The sequence below is a fragment of the Monomorium pharaonis genome, chromosome 5 (assembly GCF_013373865.1).
Source record: "Monomorium pharaonis isolate MP-MQ-018 chromosome 5, ASM1337386v2, whole genome shotgun sequence".
Classification (NCBI taxonomy): domain Eukaryota; kingdom Metazoa; phylum Arthropoda; class Insecta; order Hymenoptera; family Formicidae; genus Monomorium; species Monomorium pharaonis.
In genome coordinates this window covers 22971315-22990783 of record NC_050471.1, presented here as the reverse complement: position 1 = coordinate 22990783, position 19469 = coordinate 22971315, and the positions used below count along the sequence as shown (strand labels likewise).

General features: G+C 31.3%; 1 protein-coding gene across 1 annotated transcript; it reads right to left on the bottom strand.

Annotated features, from left to right (window-relative positions):
- Positions 1-1726: 1726 nt before the first annotated feature.
- On the bottom strand, positions 1727-18192 carry LOC105833862 (snRNA-activating protein complex subunit 1). The gene is made up of 6 exons (XM_036287357.1): positions 17995-18192; positions 17390-17422; positions 15250-15379; positions 9298-9595; positions 6184-6536; positions 1727-2664 (listed from the first exon to the last, which is right to left on the bottom strand). The coding sequence occupies exons 1-6, from the start codon at positions 18158-18160 to the stop codon at positions 2568-2570; spliced, it is 1077 nt and encodes a 358-aa protein (XP_036143250.1). The 5' UTR covers positions 18161-18192; the 3' UTR covers positions 1727-2567.
- Positions 18193-19469: the final 1277 nt, after the last annotated feature.

The window sequence follows — 19469 nt, the reverse complement described above, 5'->3', positions numbered from 1 at the left end:
AATACTTAAGGTACTATTTCAAGAAAATATATTAAGATATTCATAATTGTCTGGAATAATATTATAAGAATATATAGTGACTTTTAACTGGAAGTATTTACTAAATCGTATGTAAGTAACGGTTGTTAGCCGATAATATTTCCTTTGTCTATACTGAATGTAATTTGAAAGCGCATGTATTTGAATGATGTTAAAAAGCGCTCAAACTATTTATCATTAAATATCCTAAATTACGTATTCGTATTTGTAATTAACCACGTAATTAAATTTTCCATTAGTGTATTAGAATTATGTAATACAATAACTGTTTCCTTTAATTATAAAATAATTGAATTACATATTTACATCAAAAAAATAAATGAACAATATAGGCTTAAAAAAATACACTATAAATCTAGGGATGGATCAAAAGAAGAAAACATGGCATCAGTAAATAATGCTTTTAATCGCTAAGACCATGGAATGAGTATACCGCAATACCAATAATCAGCACATTATACTATAATCCTTACAGACAGTAAAAGTACAATCTCAGCATTAAACAATAATAAAGTCACCACAAACCATAATAATTATATTTTAGAAATAAAACACTAGTTTATATATATATATATATATTCTCTAGAAATACTAGTTTATATATATATTTATTATAATCTCAATAGCAGTTTGGCCAGAAAAAATTATATTACTTCCGCCAGATGTCAGTGCGGTAACGATTACAAAATCGTCAATCATTCTGTATTCAATTGAATAGTCTATAACCACGTAAGAATAAACATAAACTTAACAATATGTCTTAACAGAATAGGAGCAAGCAAATCCGATAACGTGTGGAACTGGTTAAGAAAGGAGGAACTAAGCACCTTAAAAGTTATATATCAATTCATTGTAAAAAAACTGACAGAATCATCTAAAGTGATAGAATCTCACAAATTACAACACATATAAAAAGATACAGGAGTACCTGTAATACAGTCAAAAGTGTCAGATATCCATAAACGGATTTGAGATATTAAACTCACAAAGAAAACGAAATTTTATGACTTATATCGAGAGACAATAGACAAATCGAAAAAAGAATGCCTATTAAAAAATATGCTTCTTAGACGAATCTAACAGAAGTCTAAAGAATTATATAATTTAGATAAGATGTATAAATCAACAAAATATAACATTAATACTTCAATCGTATACGGGTTCCAAATTAGGCGCCCATTTTATCAAATGTCCTTTTTGACATGTGTCACGAAAACATTAATTATTAAAAAATATGAAACAGTATTATAAAAATTACTAATCATTTGATACAAAATACTTTCTAATTTAAATTCGTGTTTTCAAAAATGTCTTTCTAACTATTATTTAAAAAATATATTTTAAAAACAAAGTAATGTTCCAAATTCAGTACCTTTCCTGTATTAATAAAATATTTTGCACTGATTTCATAATAAATTTGTTATGGATAAACAAAAATAGTTTTTAAATAAAACTCTTGTATATTTGTACAATTTTATTATTGTCAAAGACTTCCCTATAGAAGTTCTGGAAGACTTCCATATAAAAGTTCTGAAAATAAAACTTGCCTTTAATTTGTGCTTGCCTCTAGAGTTCTTTGTTATTTTTACAATAGATCTCTTCCTTGTAGATGCTTTGTAGATCCTTCAATAGAATTTTTAGATCTTGGTTGTATTCCTCTGTGATTAATTTTTTTTCCAGTTTATTCGTTTTTTTGTTTCCCCAGATTTCTTTATGTGCGGGTATCCAGCAAATTATTATTTTCCTATTGTCTTTATTATTTGGAAGTACTAGTGTCTTATTTCTAAAATATAATTATTATGGTTTGTGGTGACTTTATTTGTTTAATGCTGAGATTGTACTTTTACTGTCTGTAAGGATTACAATGTGCTTCACAGAAATATCTTTATTATTTATCAATTTGTTACATCTGAGCGCGCAAAATTCTAGTCTTATCATTCGTAATCTTTAAACTTTGTATTTGAAAACTATTATAGCTTCGACATTTTTCTATTAGAATTTTTATCTTAAAAAATATTACAAAAAGTTTATCATTAAAACATTTATTACCAGTTTAGGGATATCCTAATTTTCTAAAACACATATTAACACTCATACCATATTATTTCTTTAGTTAAATTATCTTCTTTAATTGTCTCTTGGAAAGAAAAATGTCATGAAATTATCACAGAGTTTTATTAGAGCTTCCACATAAGTATATCCATAACATGTTACGTTATGGTAAATACTCCATAAACCTAAGTTCGTAGTTAAAAATAAACTTAACTCAACGCATAACAAAATCCTTATTGTAAAAAGCTTAAATTTAAAAAAAACGAAGGCTTTAAGCTTAAGATTACAATTCCAAGCAGAATTTCACTCTTTATGCACTATATGCATAATGCAAATTTTAATGCAGCTAAATCACAAATTAAAGAAAAGTTTATATATTTTAAATATCTTTCATCTTATTTGTATTTGAACTATTCTCTAGTTTTGAACTATTATAATTTTCTACACATTTTTTACAAAGAGATACTAAGTAGTCTTTACATCTCTTCCACATCTGATTCTTCTTCAGATTGTAATCCTTTCTCAAATGCTCTGCCTAATTTGGACAGAACTTGATTCTTGCGAACTCGAATGCTGCAAGAAAATTGCCATTATAATTAATATATTAATTTTAAAACTATATCCTGATAAAAATATTTCTCATATAATTTATCTAAGAATATTTTTAAGAATTTTTCATATTATAAATTTCTTAAGATTTCTTATATCTTAATTTTTTCAGATTTTTAAGTTTTTTTCAGAAATTACAGAATGAAAAATTCTTAAAATATATTCCGAATTCACATGTATAAAGATTTTTTAGAAAAAATGTAGACTTCTCAATATTTTTTATAATTATTCTAAAGTCTTTTTTTTTTGTTGAGTAGTACGCAGTATCGCTGGCAGGTCACGGAATAGTTTTATTTATTACAATCAACTTCCATTTACTACCATAAAAAAAACATAATAAAAGATTAAAAGATTTCTCAACTGTGTGTGTGTGTGTGTGTGTGTGTGTGTGTGTGTGTGTGTGTGTGTGTGCGTGCGTGCGTGCGTGCGTGCGTGCGTGCGTGCGTGCGTGCGTGCGTGCGTGCGTGCGTGCGTGCGTGCGTGCGTGCGTGCGTGCGTGCGTGGGTGCGTGCGTGCGTGCGTGCGTGCGTGCGTGCGTGCGTGCGTGCGTGCGTGCGTGCGTGCGTGCGTGCGTGCGTGCGTGCGTGCGTGCGTGCGTGCGTGCGTGCGTGCGTGCGTGTGTGTGTGTGTGTGTGTGTGTGTGTGTTATATATAATATTATACAAGATTTGATAAGATGTTTTGTTTTCTAAAAATTTAACTTTTTCAATTTTTTCAGTTTTTTTAGAAAACACTTCAATTATAAGTTCCTGAGTATCAAACAGTTTTTTCACAATCAGTAATTCGTAAAATTTTTTAAAAATTAATAATAAATTACTAAAAATAAAAATGTAATAATAGAAAAAATAATATTTATTTTTAACAAAAGTCAAATAAATTTTATCATAGGATTAATTATTTTTTTGAAAATTACACGATTTGTGTAACAAAAGTGAACTTTTTCATTATTCTTTCATCTTTATTCTATTTTTTTATGTGTTATTTGATGTACTAGAACATTACAGGCGCGCGCTGCGCGCGCGCTATTTGACTTTTTACTTTAAAAATAATAATAATTGCAATTTGATTTTCTCTATCTTTCGTTTACATTAATCAAACGTCTTCTGCAATTTTGAATAAAAAAATGTAAAGTTTAATTATACATACATACATACATACATACATACATACATACATACATACATACATACATACATACATACATACATACATACCTACATACCTACCTACATACATACAGACCAACATACATACCTACTTGCATACTTACTGCTACCTAGCTACCTAGCTACCTAGCTACATATTTATCTAGTTACGCTCGCTCGTTTGCTCCCTCCCTCCCGCCCTTTTTCACTCACTCACTCACTCGCTCACTCTTCGCTTACTCCTCGCTCACTCACTCGCTTCCTCCTCGCTTCCTCCTCGCTCACTCCTCGCTCCCTCCTCGCTCACTCCTCGCTCACTCACTCGCTCACTCTTCGCTCCCTCCTCGCTCCCTCCTCGCTCACTCCCGGCTCACTCCTGACTCACTCCCGGCTCACTCCCGGCTCACTCCTGGCTTACTCCCGGCTCACTCCTCGCTCACTCCCGGCTCACTCCTGACTCACTCTTGGCTCACTCCCGGCTCACTCCCGGCTTACTCCTGGCTCACTCCCGGCTCACTCCCAGCTCACTCCTCGCTCACTCCTCGCTCACTCCCAGCTCACTCCTCGCTCACTCCCGGCTCACTCCTGGCTTACTCCCGACTCACTCCCGACTCACTCCTGGCTCACTCCCGGCTCACTCCCGGCTCACTCCCGGCTTACTCCTGGCTCACTCCCGGCTCACTCCTCGCTCACTCCCGGCTCACTCCTCGCTCACTCCTGGCTCACTCCTGGCTTACTCCTGACTCACTCCCGGCTCACTCCCGGCTCACTCCCGGCTCACTCCCGGCTCACTCCTGACTCACTCCCGGCTTACTCCTGACTCACTCCTGGCTCACTCCCGGCTCACTCCTGGCTTACTCCTGACTCACTCCCGGCTCACTCCCGGCTCACTCCCGGCTCACTCCCGGCTCACTCCTCGCTCACTCCCGGCTCACTCCTCGCTCACTCCTGGCTTACTCCTGACTCACTCCTGGCTCACTCCCGGCTCACTCCCGGCTCACTCCTGGCTTACTCCTGGCTCACTCCCGGCTCACTCCTCGCTCACTCCCGGCTCACTCCTCGCTCACTTCTGGCTCAATCCTGGCTTACTCCTGACTCACTCCTGGCTCACTCCCGGCTCACTCCTCGTTCACTCCTCGCTCACTCCCGGCTCACTCCTCGCTCACTCCTGGCTCACTCCTGGCTTACTCCTGACTCACTCCCGGCTCACTCCCGGCTCACTCCCGACTTACTCCCGACTCACTCCTGGCTCACTCCCGGCTCACTCCCGGCTCACTCCCAGCTTACTCCCGGCTTACTCCTGGCTCACTCCCGGCTCACTCCTCGCTCACTCCCGGTTCACTCCTCGCTCACTCTCGGCTCACTCCTCGCTCACTCCTGGCTCACTCCCGGCTCACTCCCGGCTCACTCCCGGCTCACTCCCGGCTCACTCCTCGCTCACTCCCGGCTCACTCCTCGCTCACTCCTGGCTTACTCCTGACTCACTCCTGGCTCACTCCCGGCTCACTCCCGGCTCACTCCTGGCTTACTCCTGGCTCACTCCCGGCTCACTCCTCGCTCACTCCCGGCTCACTCCTCGCTCACTTCTGGCTCAATCCTGGCTTACTCCTGACTCACTCCTGGCTCACTCCCGGCTCACTCCTCGTTCACTCCTCGCTCACTCCCGGCTCACTCCTCGCTCACTCCTGGCTCACTCCTGGCTTACTCCTGACTCACTCCCGGCTCACTCCCGGCTCACTCCCGACTTACTCCCGACTCACTCCTGGCTCACTCCCGGCTCACTCCCGGCTCACTCCCAGCTTACTCCCGGCTTACTCCTGGCTCACTCCCGGCTCACTCCTCGCTCACTCCCGGTTCACTCCTCGCTCACTCTCGGCTCACTCCTCGCTCACTCCTGGCTCACTCCCGGCTCACTCCCGGCTCACTCCCGGCTCACTCCCGGCTCACTCCTGGCTTACTCCTGGCTCACTCCTCTCTCACTCCTCGCTCCCTCGTCGCTCACTCACTCGCTCACTCCGTGCTCCCTCCTCGCTTTGCGCGCGCTACTTAACTTTTTATTTTTTACTTTTTAAAAATAAATTACAACAATAAATGTATAAATAATATTTAACAAATTTGACAGCTGTCAAAATTGCAATGACAGCTACTCTTGCAACACGAAGTATGCGCAACGAGAGAACCAATCGGCATCGCGGAAAAGCGACAATAATAAACTTCGAGAAATGCGAGCAATCGACTTTACATGCCTTTTTTTAGATAGGATAATTCATGTCATCATCATTTACTTGGCCTTGTATTACTTTTATCGACATATTCTATAAGTTAAGAAAATACTTACCGTTTTTGATCCTTCTGAACTGTTTCGTTTAATGCTGATGTTGATAATACCATTGATGGCTTATTATAGCTGGTGTTTGGTACATAAGATTTGACAAATATTCTACTCTCTGATTGTATCGTGCGAATGTCATTGACAATATTATCTGCCATGTTTGCATCATAAAGTTGCAGGCCAGAATCTCCCTCTGCATCGTACAAAATGCGCTTCTTTTTTTCGTAGACCTTACTCAGTTTGCTAATAGTTGATAAAAGCTTTTCTGGTGCCGCTAATTCCTTGATTTCTGGCATTAAATTTACGTCTAGTTTAGGTTGTTCAGGCTGTTTTCGATAGAATTGCTTTTCGATACCATACTGCAAGAAAAAAACGCTTTTGTATTAATATATCAAAACATATCGTTCAATAAATATAAATTTTACAAACGCTATTTTAATATTTTAATACACAACTTATTAATATTTAAAATACTTTTTTATTAATAATTTGATCTGTAAAATCACATTTTTAGTCAAATTTTGTATTAAATAAAAGGATTATAATTTCTTCACTTCATGTATCACTGCAAGTTCTAAGAGACTAATATCTAAGTTTATTTGTTAATGTAAAATTTATTAACAATTATTTCATAAATGTTTCCTATTTGTACATTTAAATGAATTCTATTAAATTCAGTTTTAAAAAAATTCTTTAGTCTTTCTATATAATATAGAAACGTGATTAAATTTATTTTTAAAATAAAATTACATTAAATTAATTACACACAAAATTAGTATATAGGCGTTTTTAATTTTTTTCAAATTTTTTTACTCGTGTAGGATAACATAATTATTGCTAGAGTCCGACCGAAATTTCGGTTTCGGTTACGGCTAGTTTTGACTAAAAATCAAGATTTCGGCTTGATTTTGGTTTCGGCCGAAATTAAGAGTAAATTTCGGTGTCAGCCGAAATTCGGTGTCGCCAGCGCCGCCAGCGGTTGCACCATCTCTTATCTCTTATCCGTTTTCATCCAAACAATTACAAAAAGCTGCAAATAAATATTTATCAGCTCCGCCGACTTCTGTAGCAAGAGAACAACTATTTAGCTCTGCTGGGCAGATTTATACAGATAGACGCAGTAATTTATTGGGAAAAAATGCCGAGAAACTTTTATTTTTATGTTACAACATAAAATTATTTAACTTTGATTATTAAGTTTTAATATAATATTAAATAATAAAACTGTGATGTATAACTTTACTGTTATACTATGCAATGTATCTAATATAATTTCTATTAAAAAGTTGACTTTTTAAAAGATGTTTTTGTTTTTTTCTAAAAAATACATTTATATTGTAATAAAATGTAATAAATAATAAAGTATTAATACATTCTTAAATAAAAGCTTATTTAATAACTGATAAAAAGCTTATTCGATAACAGAATACTTAAATATTAAATATACATTTTTCCAACAATCTCTTAAGTTATATATATAATATTTTATAAATTTTTTCAAAAGTTTCGGTTTTCGGTTTCGGTTTCGACCAAAATTCAGAGAAGACCGAATATTCGTTTTCGGTTTCGGCCAAAACAAAAAAAAAAGTGGTTTCGGTCGGACTCTAATTATTACTGTTTTAAATCGTTTTAATTGACAGTTAATATAATTATTTTATAATTAAATATATAACATTCTTTTTCATCGTTATTAAATAAAAATTTTAATATATAAAATAAAAGCAAGCTCAAAAAAACTGTTTAATAACGAAATAATAAATATACGCTTATAGAGCCAAAGCTGGTTCGATTTTGCTAAAAAGGGAATTTCGCAAACCCGAAAATTCCAATTTTAATGGAACTTGACCTAAATATAGAGGGAGTAAATACATGAATTGAGACATTTTCCGATTGGGCTCAACAACGGTTTAAAGAGGTAAAACCACCTTTCAAAGGTTGATACATTTTTACCTTTTTTCAATATATAATATATTGTAAAATATTAAAATATCAAAAAATATTTTATATAAAAATTTTACAGCATTAATACCTCTATTTATGCTATTCATTTTTAAAAAATCGTTTTGTTTTTAAATTATTTTAAATAAATACCATAGTTAAATAGAGGTATTTATCCTGTAAAACTTTTATATAAAACATTTTTTGATATTTTGTTTAGTTTACAAGATATATCGAAAAAAGGCAAAAATGTTTTTACCTTTGAAGAGTGATTTCACCTCTTCAAACCGTTTTTGAACCCAAACGGAAAATTTCTAAATTCATGTATTTACTTCCTTTACATTTATGCCAAGTTTCATTAAAATCAGAATTTTCGGGTTTGCGAGATTTTCTTGTAAGTATTTTAATAATGTACAAATTTAATAATGTATAAAGTAATGTACAAACGGCACATTGGTTTCGGCCATCTTTCGTGTACAACAAAAATTTTCCTCGCAGTTACAATCTCATTGGTCAATCCACAATGTTACTTAAACGGTCGAAATTACTTACTCTCACATTGACTTACAATTAGATAAACAATAAATCAAAATATAAAAACTAATTAATTATATAAATGTAATAAAAAAATATATATATAAGGTATGAACCTATTATTGTCAATCAAATCATACAAGAAATTGGAAAAATTATATTCATAAGAATAAAGTTTAAAAAATGTTTTAAAATAAAAAAAACAAAGCTTCATTATACCATTTTCCATATACCATTATACCATTTATAAGAATGTAAAGTATCCATAAATTATACAATTTTCTTTAAATATGTTATTATGGCAGTGAAAATGTAGAAACGACATTTAAATCGTTATAAACAATTTTTTCAATTTTTTAAATATTAATATTCATCTCAATATTCTGAAGAAAATATTTTTCGATGACAAGATATCGTTTCTATTGCTTAAATTTTATTCATTATTTATTATTTTGAAGACAGCAATACCAAAAGCTTCTTTATTAAAAAATTTATATCGGTAAAGTTACATGGCTCTATTTTTTCAAGTTAAAAAACCTTCTAATAAAATTTCTATAAATCCTATGATTATTGTTATGATTAGTTTTCCTTTTATGTAATATTTGTAACTCAGAAAAAATATTTTTAATTTGAATCAATCATATATACCTCTCTATCGCCAATGCAATGAATAAATACACGATCAACAATCAGCTTGCATAAGATGTAATTAGCGTCAAGATATTCTTCCTCTTTTATTTGACTGTGCAATTCCATCAAACAACTCCAATCCGACATAGTCATTCTGATCTTCAGTTGTTTCATTGGGATTTTATAGTATACTCCGTATGTAAGATACAGAGCTCCGATACGTTCTTTTAAACTAGATGCGTTTACCAGAAATTGTTTTGTTATGCAAAGAGCGTCTTCACAAAATTCCGTTAAAGTCACTTCAGTAGGATGATAACTGCAAGTTTTTTTGCAATCTTTGTTAACTGGTCTTCTGTCAAACTTAAATTATTATAAAGAAAACATTTGAAAAAAGTTATTAATTATAGAGATTAAATAAGAGATTTCTTGTCACCCTCCCCTAAAAAATTCGAACTACGCTCTTGAAGTAGCCAGATGAGTTTTTTGCTTTAAAAATTTTAATACTTCTCTGACAATAAACAACATGTTTTACACGCACACACGCACGGAAACATACATGCACGCACACAACATATATTAGTTTTTTAAGCCTCAGGGTATCAACTATAAAAAAGTTACGATTAGTACCAAAAGGGGTTAATGTAACCCCTTAAGAGGATGCTAAACTGCCCATCAAACTTGATTGAGGTCGATAATACAGAGTCATTATTTATCCTTGTTCATGAAAAAATTTGCTTTAAAATCGAGTTATATAGCTTATACTTACAAATAAATGGTGTCTCGCAGTTTGAAATAGAAGGAATAAGACTATATTTGTCAAATTACAATTACAAGCCGTAAAAAAACATATTTATGTGATCAAAAATTTTATTCATTTAAGCGCTTTTATTATAAAAATATCTTTTTTTACGGCTTGTAATCGTAATTTGACGATTATAATCTTATTCCTCAATCTATTCCAAACTTGGAAACACCATTCATTTGTACGTATAAGCTACATAACTTGTATTTTGAAGCAAATATTTTTATGAACAAATAAACTTTAAAAAATTTTTTACATTTTTGGTCTTTATCTAATCGTCCCTGGGTTCATTTGTGTACGTACTTTAAAAGTGTAAAAGGATTATCAATTCTGTAAATTCAATTCAAAATTAAATGATTAAACAGAATGTTGGTAAAACACACGGCTTTAGCATCCTCTTAACTTTGTCGACTCATATTTTCGAATAAATTCAATCAATTTCAACCCTTTTTTTCAATCAAAAGGAAGAAGATTTAGAATTATGATAGCTTGATTAAAAGTCGAAGATATTAAAAGAAAAGATTTTTGTTAATAATAAAAAAACGAAAAATTTTTTTGAAAAAATTTACCTTTTTTTCAAACGCCCAAAAAGGTTTCTTTTAAAATAAAAACTTTAAGAATCTATGGTCAGATTTTTATTCTGTTTTAAAAGTATATTTATTTAACGATATGAAAATGTGATATTTTCCAATATTTTCCGATGTCATAAAAATAAAGCGTAACGTGAAATACTCACATTTTTTTATACAAATAAAGAATTTAAAATGTTTTAATAATTCATTATCATTTCCTTTTTTTTCAATTTTCAATTTTCCGCGGAGACGCTACGCTACTATTAACCCATTAAGTCCTATGACGAAACAAGTCGCGATAACAAAAAAATGTTAATGCAGTTCCTGAGCCGCGATTCTGTAGAGATATCGGTATCGTTATACTGTCGTTGCGCAGCTTTTTTACCATATAAAATATCTGCGTAACAACAGTATAACGATACCGACACTTCTTAAGGCGATGCTGGACTGCCTCTCAAACTTGATCGAGGTCGATAATGTAGAGTCATTCATGCACATCATTAATGAGATTTCGTATATATCTCTTTTATAAATTTGGAAATTCTTTTCCAGAATTAAAGTACACATATTAATATCCATCTGTGAATTGGACTTTATATCGAGGACAAAAAAATTTTTTTTTTTATTGCTCTATTTATCGACTTTTTACGCGTATATAACCTAAATTTTTGTTTCATAAATTCGTCTCAATTAGGCACTAAAATCTAATTTTCGAAACTCGACACTGTTTGTTCTCGTCGTCTACTAGTCTGTGAATACAAATTTTGTAGGTACAAACTGTAGATCTTTTATATTAAGCAAACATTGTTATGATGTGACAGCAAATTAACAATTTTTTCACGTTTTTGGAGGAAATTCCACTCCACAGACTGATAGCAATGCGTATTCTTTTATTCTGGAGAAGGATTTCCAAATCTATAAAAGAAATAAAAAGATATTGTTAAACAAAAATTACTATCTTTTTGTTGGTAAAACAGACAACTCCAGCATCCCCTTAACAAGTTACAGAATCGCACTACTAGCAGCGTTCCTAGCAATGATTTTTGCAACAAAAAGTTAGATGCAAGAAAAAATTTTTAACAATTTATTATAAACAAATTAACAAATAATTATTCTAAACTAAAATAAACCACGCCAATCAATTTTACGCAAAAAAACACGACAAAGACATGTATAACTCCATTTATTATAAAAAAATTTATATATTTATATAAGTACTCCCATTTATACATATAAAAATAAATAATTTCTATATGTATAAATGGAGGTACTTACATGGACATATTATACATGTTTTCGTCGTGTTTTTTGTGTAGAATCAATTGGCGTGGTTTATTTTTGTCTAGAATAATTATTTGTTAATTTGTTTGTAACAAATTGTTTAAATTTTTGACAACTAACTTTTTGTTACAAAAATTATTGCTAGGAACGCTGCCAGAAACTGCATCAACACTTTTTGATAGCGCGACTCGTTTCACTGTAGGTTAAAGGGGTTACATGTACATAGAAATTGTTTATAAATTTTTTGTAATAAATGAGGATATTTACATGGACATATATATGTTTTCGTCGTTTTTAGCGTAGAATCGATTGACGTAATTTATTTTAGTCCAGAATAATTATTTGTTATTTTTGTTGTCATAATTGTGTTAAACAATAGCTATCTGTTGCTATTTATACAAATCTAATTACAATCAAGTTTAAAAACTAATTTTTGCAAAAACGGCAAGGTTTAGAAAAAATTTTTTCGCTACCAGTGCATGAAAAATGGTCCTATTTTCACGTGTCACTTCACACAAAAAGACTAATATTTTAACGCAACAAAAAATATTGTAGACGACATGTGCGGATCGATTATTGCCCGCCCGTGCGAGTGGACACAAGAGCTGAAGGCGATATCCTGCACTTTCGGGCAATTATCAGATTCATCGCACTAGTTGCATAAATATCTATTTTTCGATAATTTTTTTAGTAGCAAAATTAAAAAGTTAGAATGTTTATTTGATTGTAAATCAAATGAGAGAGAAGATGTTGTAGCTCCTAAAAATTTTTAATTAATTAGATTAATAAATCGAACATTGACTGCTATGTGAATAATACAAGAAATAAGAGTGTCACACGACACGCACGCACGCACGCACGCACGCGCGCGCGCGCGCGCGCGCACACACACACACACACACACACACACAATCATATTTTTTATATATTTTATATTTATTTAAAAAATATATTTTTTATTTGGATCAAAATAAAATGAGTTATTGTAACACTGTCAAAAACAATAGTTAAAAAAAATGCATGTTAAATTTTGTAAATAATTTATAAGTTTATAAAACTTATGCAAATTTCTTTACATTGTTCTCTTTCTAAAAAATTCGAACTATTTAAAATACCCCAAAAAATCGACCCAAAAGCAAAGATACTGGCTTAATAGTAAAAGTAAAATGTTTTTTTAACATTTAATACTTGCTCCCTTAATAATAAAATACTTTCTTAATACTTCGTACCCTTTTTCCCGGATTCTTGTAAATACTATAAAACATTCATGTTCGTCAATTTTCGTCATTCAAAAAATTAATATAAAAAATTATTAAATAACTCTTATAATTAAACCTCTTTACAAAATATTAGTATATTTATATTTGCTTATATTTAAAAAATCATAAATAAATATAACTAATTATAGCCAATAAGTGTGGTCAGTTATGAGTTATGGGGTAAAAATATGGGGATGAGAGAGAAGACAAGAAGTAGAGACATACTTGCAAGAAAGGTACTTGAGGTGGGTGTTGGGAGTAGAGAGAACCGTGTCGAGTTATATATTTTGTGAAAAGCTGCAAAGGGACAGTTTAGAGGGAAAGGCAATGAGGGGAATGAGAGCATAAGGATATGAAAAGAAGTTGGAGGGGTTGGGAAGAACTACTAGTTACTTGGGGAAGAACTACTGGAAGGTGTTGGAAAGAGATAAAGGGAAGAGCACAAAAAGGCAAAACAATGACAGGATAGGAAGAAGACGACGGAGATTTTATGAAAATAGAGGATGGGAAGTAGAGGAAGTTCTTCTCCCAGAAAAGACTGGGAGAAAAGGGTTTATTGAGGAGAGAAGAGGTAATAAAGAGTTCTAATAGAGAGGTGATAAAAATTTCTTAAAGTAAAGTGCATCCCGTATTGAAAATTTCCTAATATGTTGCTTTATCCTATCAAATAGAATTTCCTCAGATCTTTCTCGTATCGGAATTAAAAAACCTGCTGCCTCAGAAAATGCTGGAAATGGTTGTAATGTCAAAGATACAGTATCATGTTAAAATTTTTCTCGTCATTTGTATCGAATCCCTAGGGTTATATATGGGATAATGGGATTTGCTATTAATAGGTTATCGGATTATGGGGCATTTATTAGAGAGTCCTAAGATTAAAAATGGTTAGTTAAATAAATAATAAAATCTATTGGATCACAAAGTTTAACGTTTGTAGGAGTAAAAGTCAGAAATCTCCAGTTTTATGGTTTTTAAGGTGGTTTTTTAATTGTAAAAAAACTGAGATATGGTGGAGCAAAATTGACATCATATTCGTTTTAAGCAGACCAAAATACATAGGAATAACCTGGTCTGGTCCATGGCGCAGAATACTTTCTTTATAAATCTGTGTAATCATTTTGCATAAGATAGATTGATAAAAAATGGATTTGATAATTCGTCTCTCAGGATAAATTTTCGAGACGTCTTAAGGGTCCATTTTACCTTGTCAGGTTAAAATTTTTAATTTTTTTTTGCATAATTTGATAGCCCTAAGTGTGTAGAATATGATTAGTTGTAAGTACCGAAATATAAAGGTTTATATCAATAAAAACCAAATTTGAAACTTTAAACGCGTTTTTTCAAAACAGCACTTTTTAAGCTGGCGGAAGTAATAAAGCACACAATATTCAACAAATCATCTCCAATCTTTTTTTAAATGTAAATATATGTTTTCTCCATGAAATAGACAACAATCACATCGATATCTACGATAGTTTTTTTTCGCAGCAAAAACTATTGAAAAAATGAGGCGCAAAAATTGATTTTTTTAAATAAATTCAACTATTTTGTCAATTTGTATCCGAATTAATTACTTGTAGTCTATTCTAGAACAACACTCATGTTCAAGAAAATATTTTGCTCGATTGTTTCAAACAACTTTTACGATCTTTAGGATTTCCACCATGAGACCATGTTTTGCATGCAGAGGTTTCGATTGTCTGACTTTTCTCCACAATAAATAGATAAAATTGACTCTAAAAAATTCTTAAATATATATTAAAGTATAATAAATAAAATATAAAAACAAAGAAGTGTCTATCTTTTTTAGTTTTTCCCAAAAATATTTCCAAACATTTGCCCATTTTTCAGGCTAGAAGGTAGAATAGATCCTTAAAAAAAAACATGAATTGAAGTCGACAAAACACTAGACTTGTTTTTTAGATGCCAAATTTTTTAGGGATAATGATCGTCTCACTTACCTAGTATTCTTAATATTTAAAAAAAACCATATAGGACACTAATCCAAAGATGTGTATATATTAAGTATTAATAATAAAAAAAGTAAAATACGCACGCAAAAACTAAACCAAACTGCATTTCTTTCCAAATTTCACAAAAGTTCTGAAAGTGAGTGTTGTAAGACAGCTCAAAGCGTGTTATTAATGTCTGACAATCAGTGCGAAAAGCCTCCCTCAAGCGCTTTTCTGTTAACAAAAGATTAACAAGCATTAAACAAGTAAAATATAATTATTTTTTAGAAATTTTGAATTTTTGAATCATAAAAAGATTTCTATTAATTTATATCAATTATATGTATCATGTTTTACCCATGTATTGTATACATATATTTATATATATTAGGTTGTCAGAAAAGTCATGACGCATGAACTGACCTTGTTTAGTTTTTTCGCCGATAAAGACAAACCCTCCTATGAACAAGGGATTATGAAGCTCACTGAAAGATGGCAAAAAGTTTTCGAACAAAACGGGCAATATATCATTAATTGATCTTTGTTCTTTATATAAAAAAATGACCTTTGAAAAACCAAAAAATGGCCGTCATAATTTTTTCAACAACCCAATATTTTTTAAAATTATACTATTTAATAATTACTTTTAAAGCTTAAAATTTTAAACTATCTAGCAAACTTCTTTATGTTAAATTTATCTAATAATTTTTTAATTTTTCTTCTCTACATATCTTCTTAAGTTAAGTTTAATAAATAGCAATGATAACTATTAATCTTAGACAGCACAATGTCCAAAATGGAAATATAAGATATCTTAATATAACCAAAAGACATCTTAGGCCAATATTCATAATCAAATCCTACTCCAAGACCATATCAAGTAATATCGTAAGGTACTAATATAACTTTGTATTTGGTTAATGACATCTTAAGATAGTACTTAAGATGGTCTTAAATATAAGACTTGACTATGAATAGTGACCTTAAAGATGTTTTATGATTCAATTTTAAACATTATGATGTCTAATAATGTTTTATAAGTCATATTTTTTAAATTTACAGAAATTTTGCTGTCAAACATCTGTAATACAGTTATTGACACTAAATTTATATATTACAGATCCATTTAATTTATAAATTAAATATAAAATGAGTTAATGCTGGTTTAAAAGAATTCTTATACGTGACAATTTTATCCCTTACTTTTAAAGAAAACTATCACTTAATTCTTAAAAATAAAACATTTACTGCTTAATTAATTAAAAATACAAATTATTTTTTTATATAATTTAAAATTTAAATTATACCAGAAAATGTAATTATAATTATTAACAATTTATACCTTTTCATTCTTTTATGTAGATGGAAGTTCAAATATAAAGTATATCTTAAAAATACACACTATAAGTATGAATTATTTTGTTCAAATTTCTGTAATCATAAAAAATCTTTAATAAATATTTTATAATTTATAATTAATTTAATAATTAAGATTAAAAAATAAAAAATTACCTGATAATTTAAATTAAAAAAATGTATTTTTAATCTTGTGTTTTTTAATTTATGTTTTCTTTAAAGTAAAAGATAAAAATTCTTCAAAAGAGTGTTTAAATAGAGCAAAATTAACTAATGTCTGTCAGTCAATCGTGATTAGTCAAATTGTGGGTCCAAAACATTTTATAAATAAATTTTGATCATTAATGAATTAATATCATCAATTATATCTTAAACAAATCAAAAATTATAATCACACTATTTAACAAAATATCTCTAATTTATATCTAATTTATAAACAGCACCATTAATAAATATATGCACAAAAACTAAAACTAATCTTAATTTATAAAGTTATAAATAATATTAATAAATATATACAGAATTTTATAAATTAACATATCTTATAGCATACTCTAATTATTGACATAAGACTGAAATAAAAAAAATAAAACTTGAGCAATAATTGTAATTCTTTCTCAGAATATATTTTATGTATAAAAATATATAAATTAACAAAATTACAGAATAATCAGAGAGAGAGAGTTATACTGCATATTTACCAAAAATACTAATTAATTTCAAAGAACCGAAATACATAACTTATATAAAAAAGAAAAAATAAGTTTATTTTAATAATAATTCAGAATTTATAATCAACAGTAGGTCTAACAAATACAATAGATCAACTCTGAAAGATTAAAATTGGTAGACAGTAGCTATGTATATTTTCTATAAAACTTTACTTACGTTGTGAATCGTGATACTGCATGATTTTATATGCTGTTTTATGAGCAAAAAAGTTAAATTAAAAATCAAAATTATTAAAATTATTTTTATATCAGAGGTTTAAACATCAAAAACAGAATTAATGATTTAAATTTCATACATTATTTAAATTCAATATGTATCAATACTTTATAAAATCAATACTTTCTTATTTTACCTTATTAGTTTCTACTTTAATAAATGTTATGTTCAATTTGCTCTACTTAAATTATGATAAAAATACACTCAACTGATGTTTTGGAGTAATAAAGATTTAAAAAGTAAAAAATCATCTTTTGTCAGTTAATCAATAAGATAAACTCCAAAATCGTTAGAAAATTTTTTAAGGTTTTATGTACCAAATCTGCAAATAAATATGCAATACAAACTGTAAAAAATTATTTTTGTGTGTTTAATGTATTAAATCTGCAGATACACTTGTAGCTTTACTCGTTATTACTTTGTTGTCCTCGCATATGTGTTCTGTATTATTCTTCCTATTTATACTATAATTTTTTCTCTACTTCTCTAATCTTTTCTTGTTATCACTTTAATCCTAAATTTTATTCCTCGCTTTAACCTCTAACCTCTCTGACCTCTAACCTCTAACCATATGATCTGTTCTTTTTCGTTAAGGTCATCACACAATGCCAGGCAACAGGCAATAGGAACAAGAAATAAAGAAAGAAAGAAAGAGAGAAGATCCTTTCTCTCTTTCTCTCTTTCATTATTTCTGTTCCTATTGCCTGGCATTGTGTTTAGGCCCTTACACTACTGCAAAGCAAACATACCCCTAGTTTACACCGAGCACTTGGTGCGTATCAAATAGTAAATAACTAGTGAATGTGTTTAATCATTGGTTGATCAGCTTAAATTCACTACTTGATACGCGTACCAAGTGCTCGGTGTAAACTAGAGCATAGAGCTTGTATTAATGGAGACCTTGGGCCGGTATTCATAGTCGGATCATATATTTAAGATCATCTTAAGTACTGTCTTAAGATGCCATCAACCAATCACAGAGCCGTATTAGCATCTTAAGACATTGCTTGAGACGATCTTGAAATAAGATTTGACTATGAATACCGGCCTTGGTGCATCGCGACGCGCGCGGAGAGAATCGACAGAGAGGTGAATATATTCTGTCTTTTTTCGTGTGGAAACAGGTTTGTAAAGGCCATTGCACGTACATTTCCTTAATCGTAATTTTAAGATTGTTTGCCAATCATATTGCTCAAATTAGTCGTAACCGATTAAATTAACCAATCGTATTGCTCAATTTCTTACGATTACGAAAATATACGTGCAATGGCCTTAAAGTTCGTATCAGACTAACGATTGAGATTGAGATTGGATTGAAATCTAACCAATCAGAGAAAGTAAATTAAGCAAAAGTTTTAAAAACTATGTTCTGATTCGTCAAATTTCAATCCAATCTCAATCCCAATCATTAGTCTGATACGGGTTTAAGAGGATGCTAAATGCTAAACTGCCCATCAAACTTGATTGAGGTCGATAATACAGAGTTATTATTTATCCTTGTTTATGAAAAAATTTGTTTTAAAATCGAATTATATAGCTTATACTTACAAATAAATGGTGTCTCGCAGTTTAAAATAGAAGGAATAAGACTATATTTGTCAAATTACAATTACAAGCCGTAAAAAAACATATTTATGTGATCAAAAATTTTATTCATTTAAGCGCTTTTATTATAAAAATATCTTTTTTTTACGGCTTGTAATCGTAATTTGACGATTATAATCTTATTCCTCAATCTATTTCGAACCCGGGAACACCATTCATTTGTACGTATAAGCTACATAACTTGTATTTTGAAGCAAATATTTTTATGAACAAATAAACTTTAAAAAATTTTTTGCATTTTTGGTTTTATCTAATTGCCCCTGAGTTCATTTGTGTACGTACTTTAAAAGTGTAAAAGGATTATCAATTCTGTAAATTCAATTCGAAATTAAATGATTAAACAGAATGTCGGTAAAACATGTACACGGCTTTAGGATCCTCTTAACTATGCTCTAATGGCCTAGTTTACATCGTG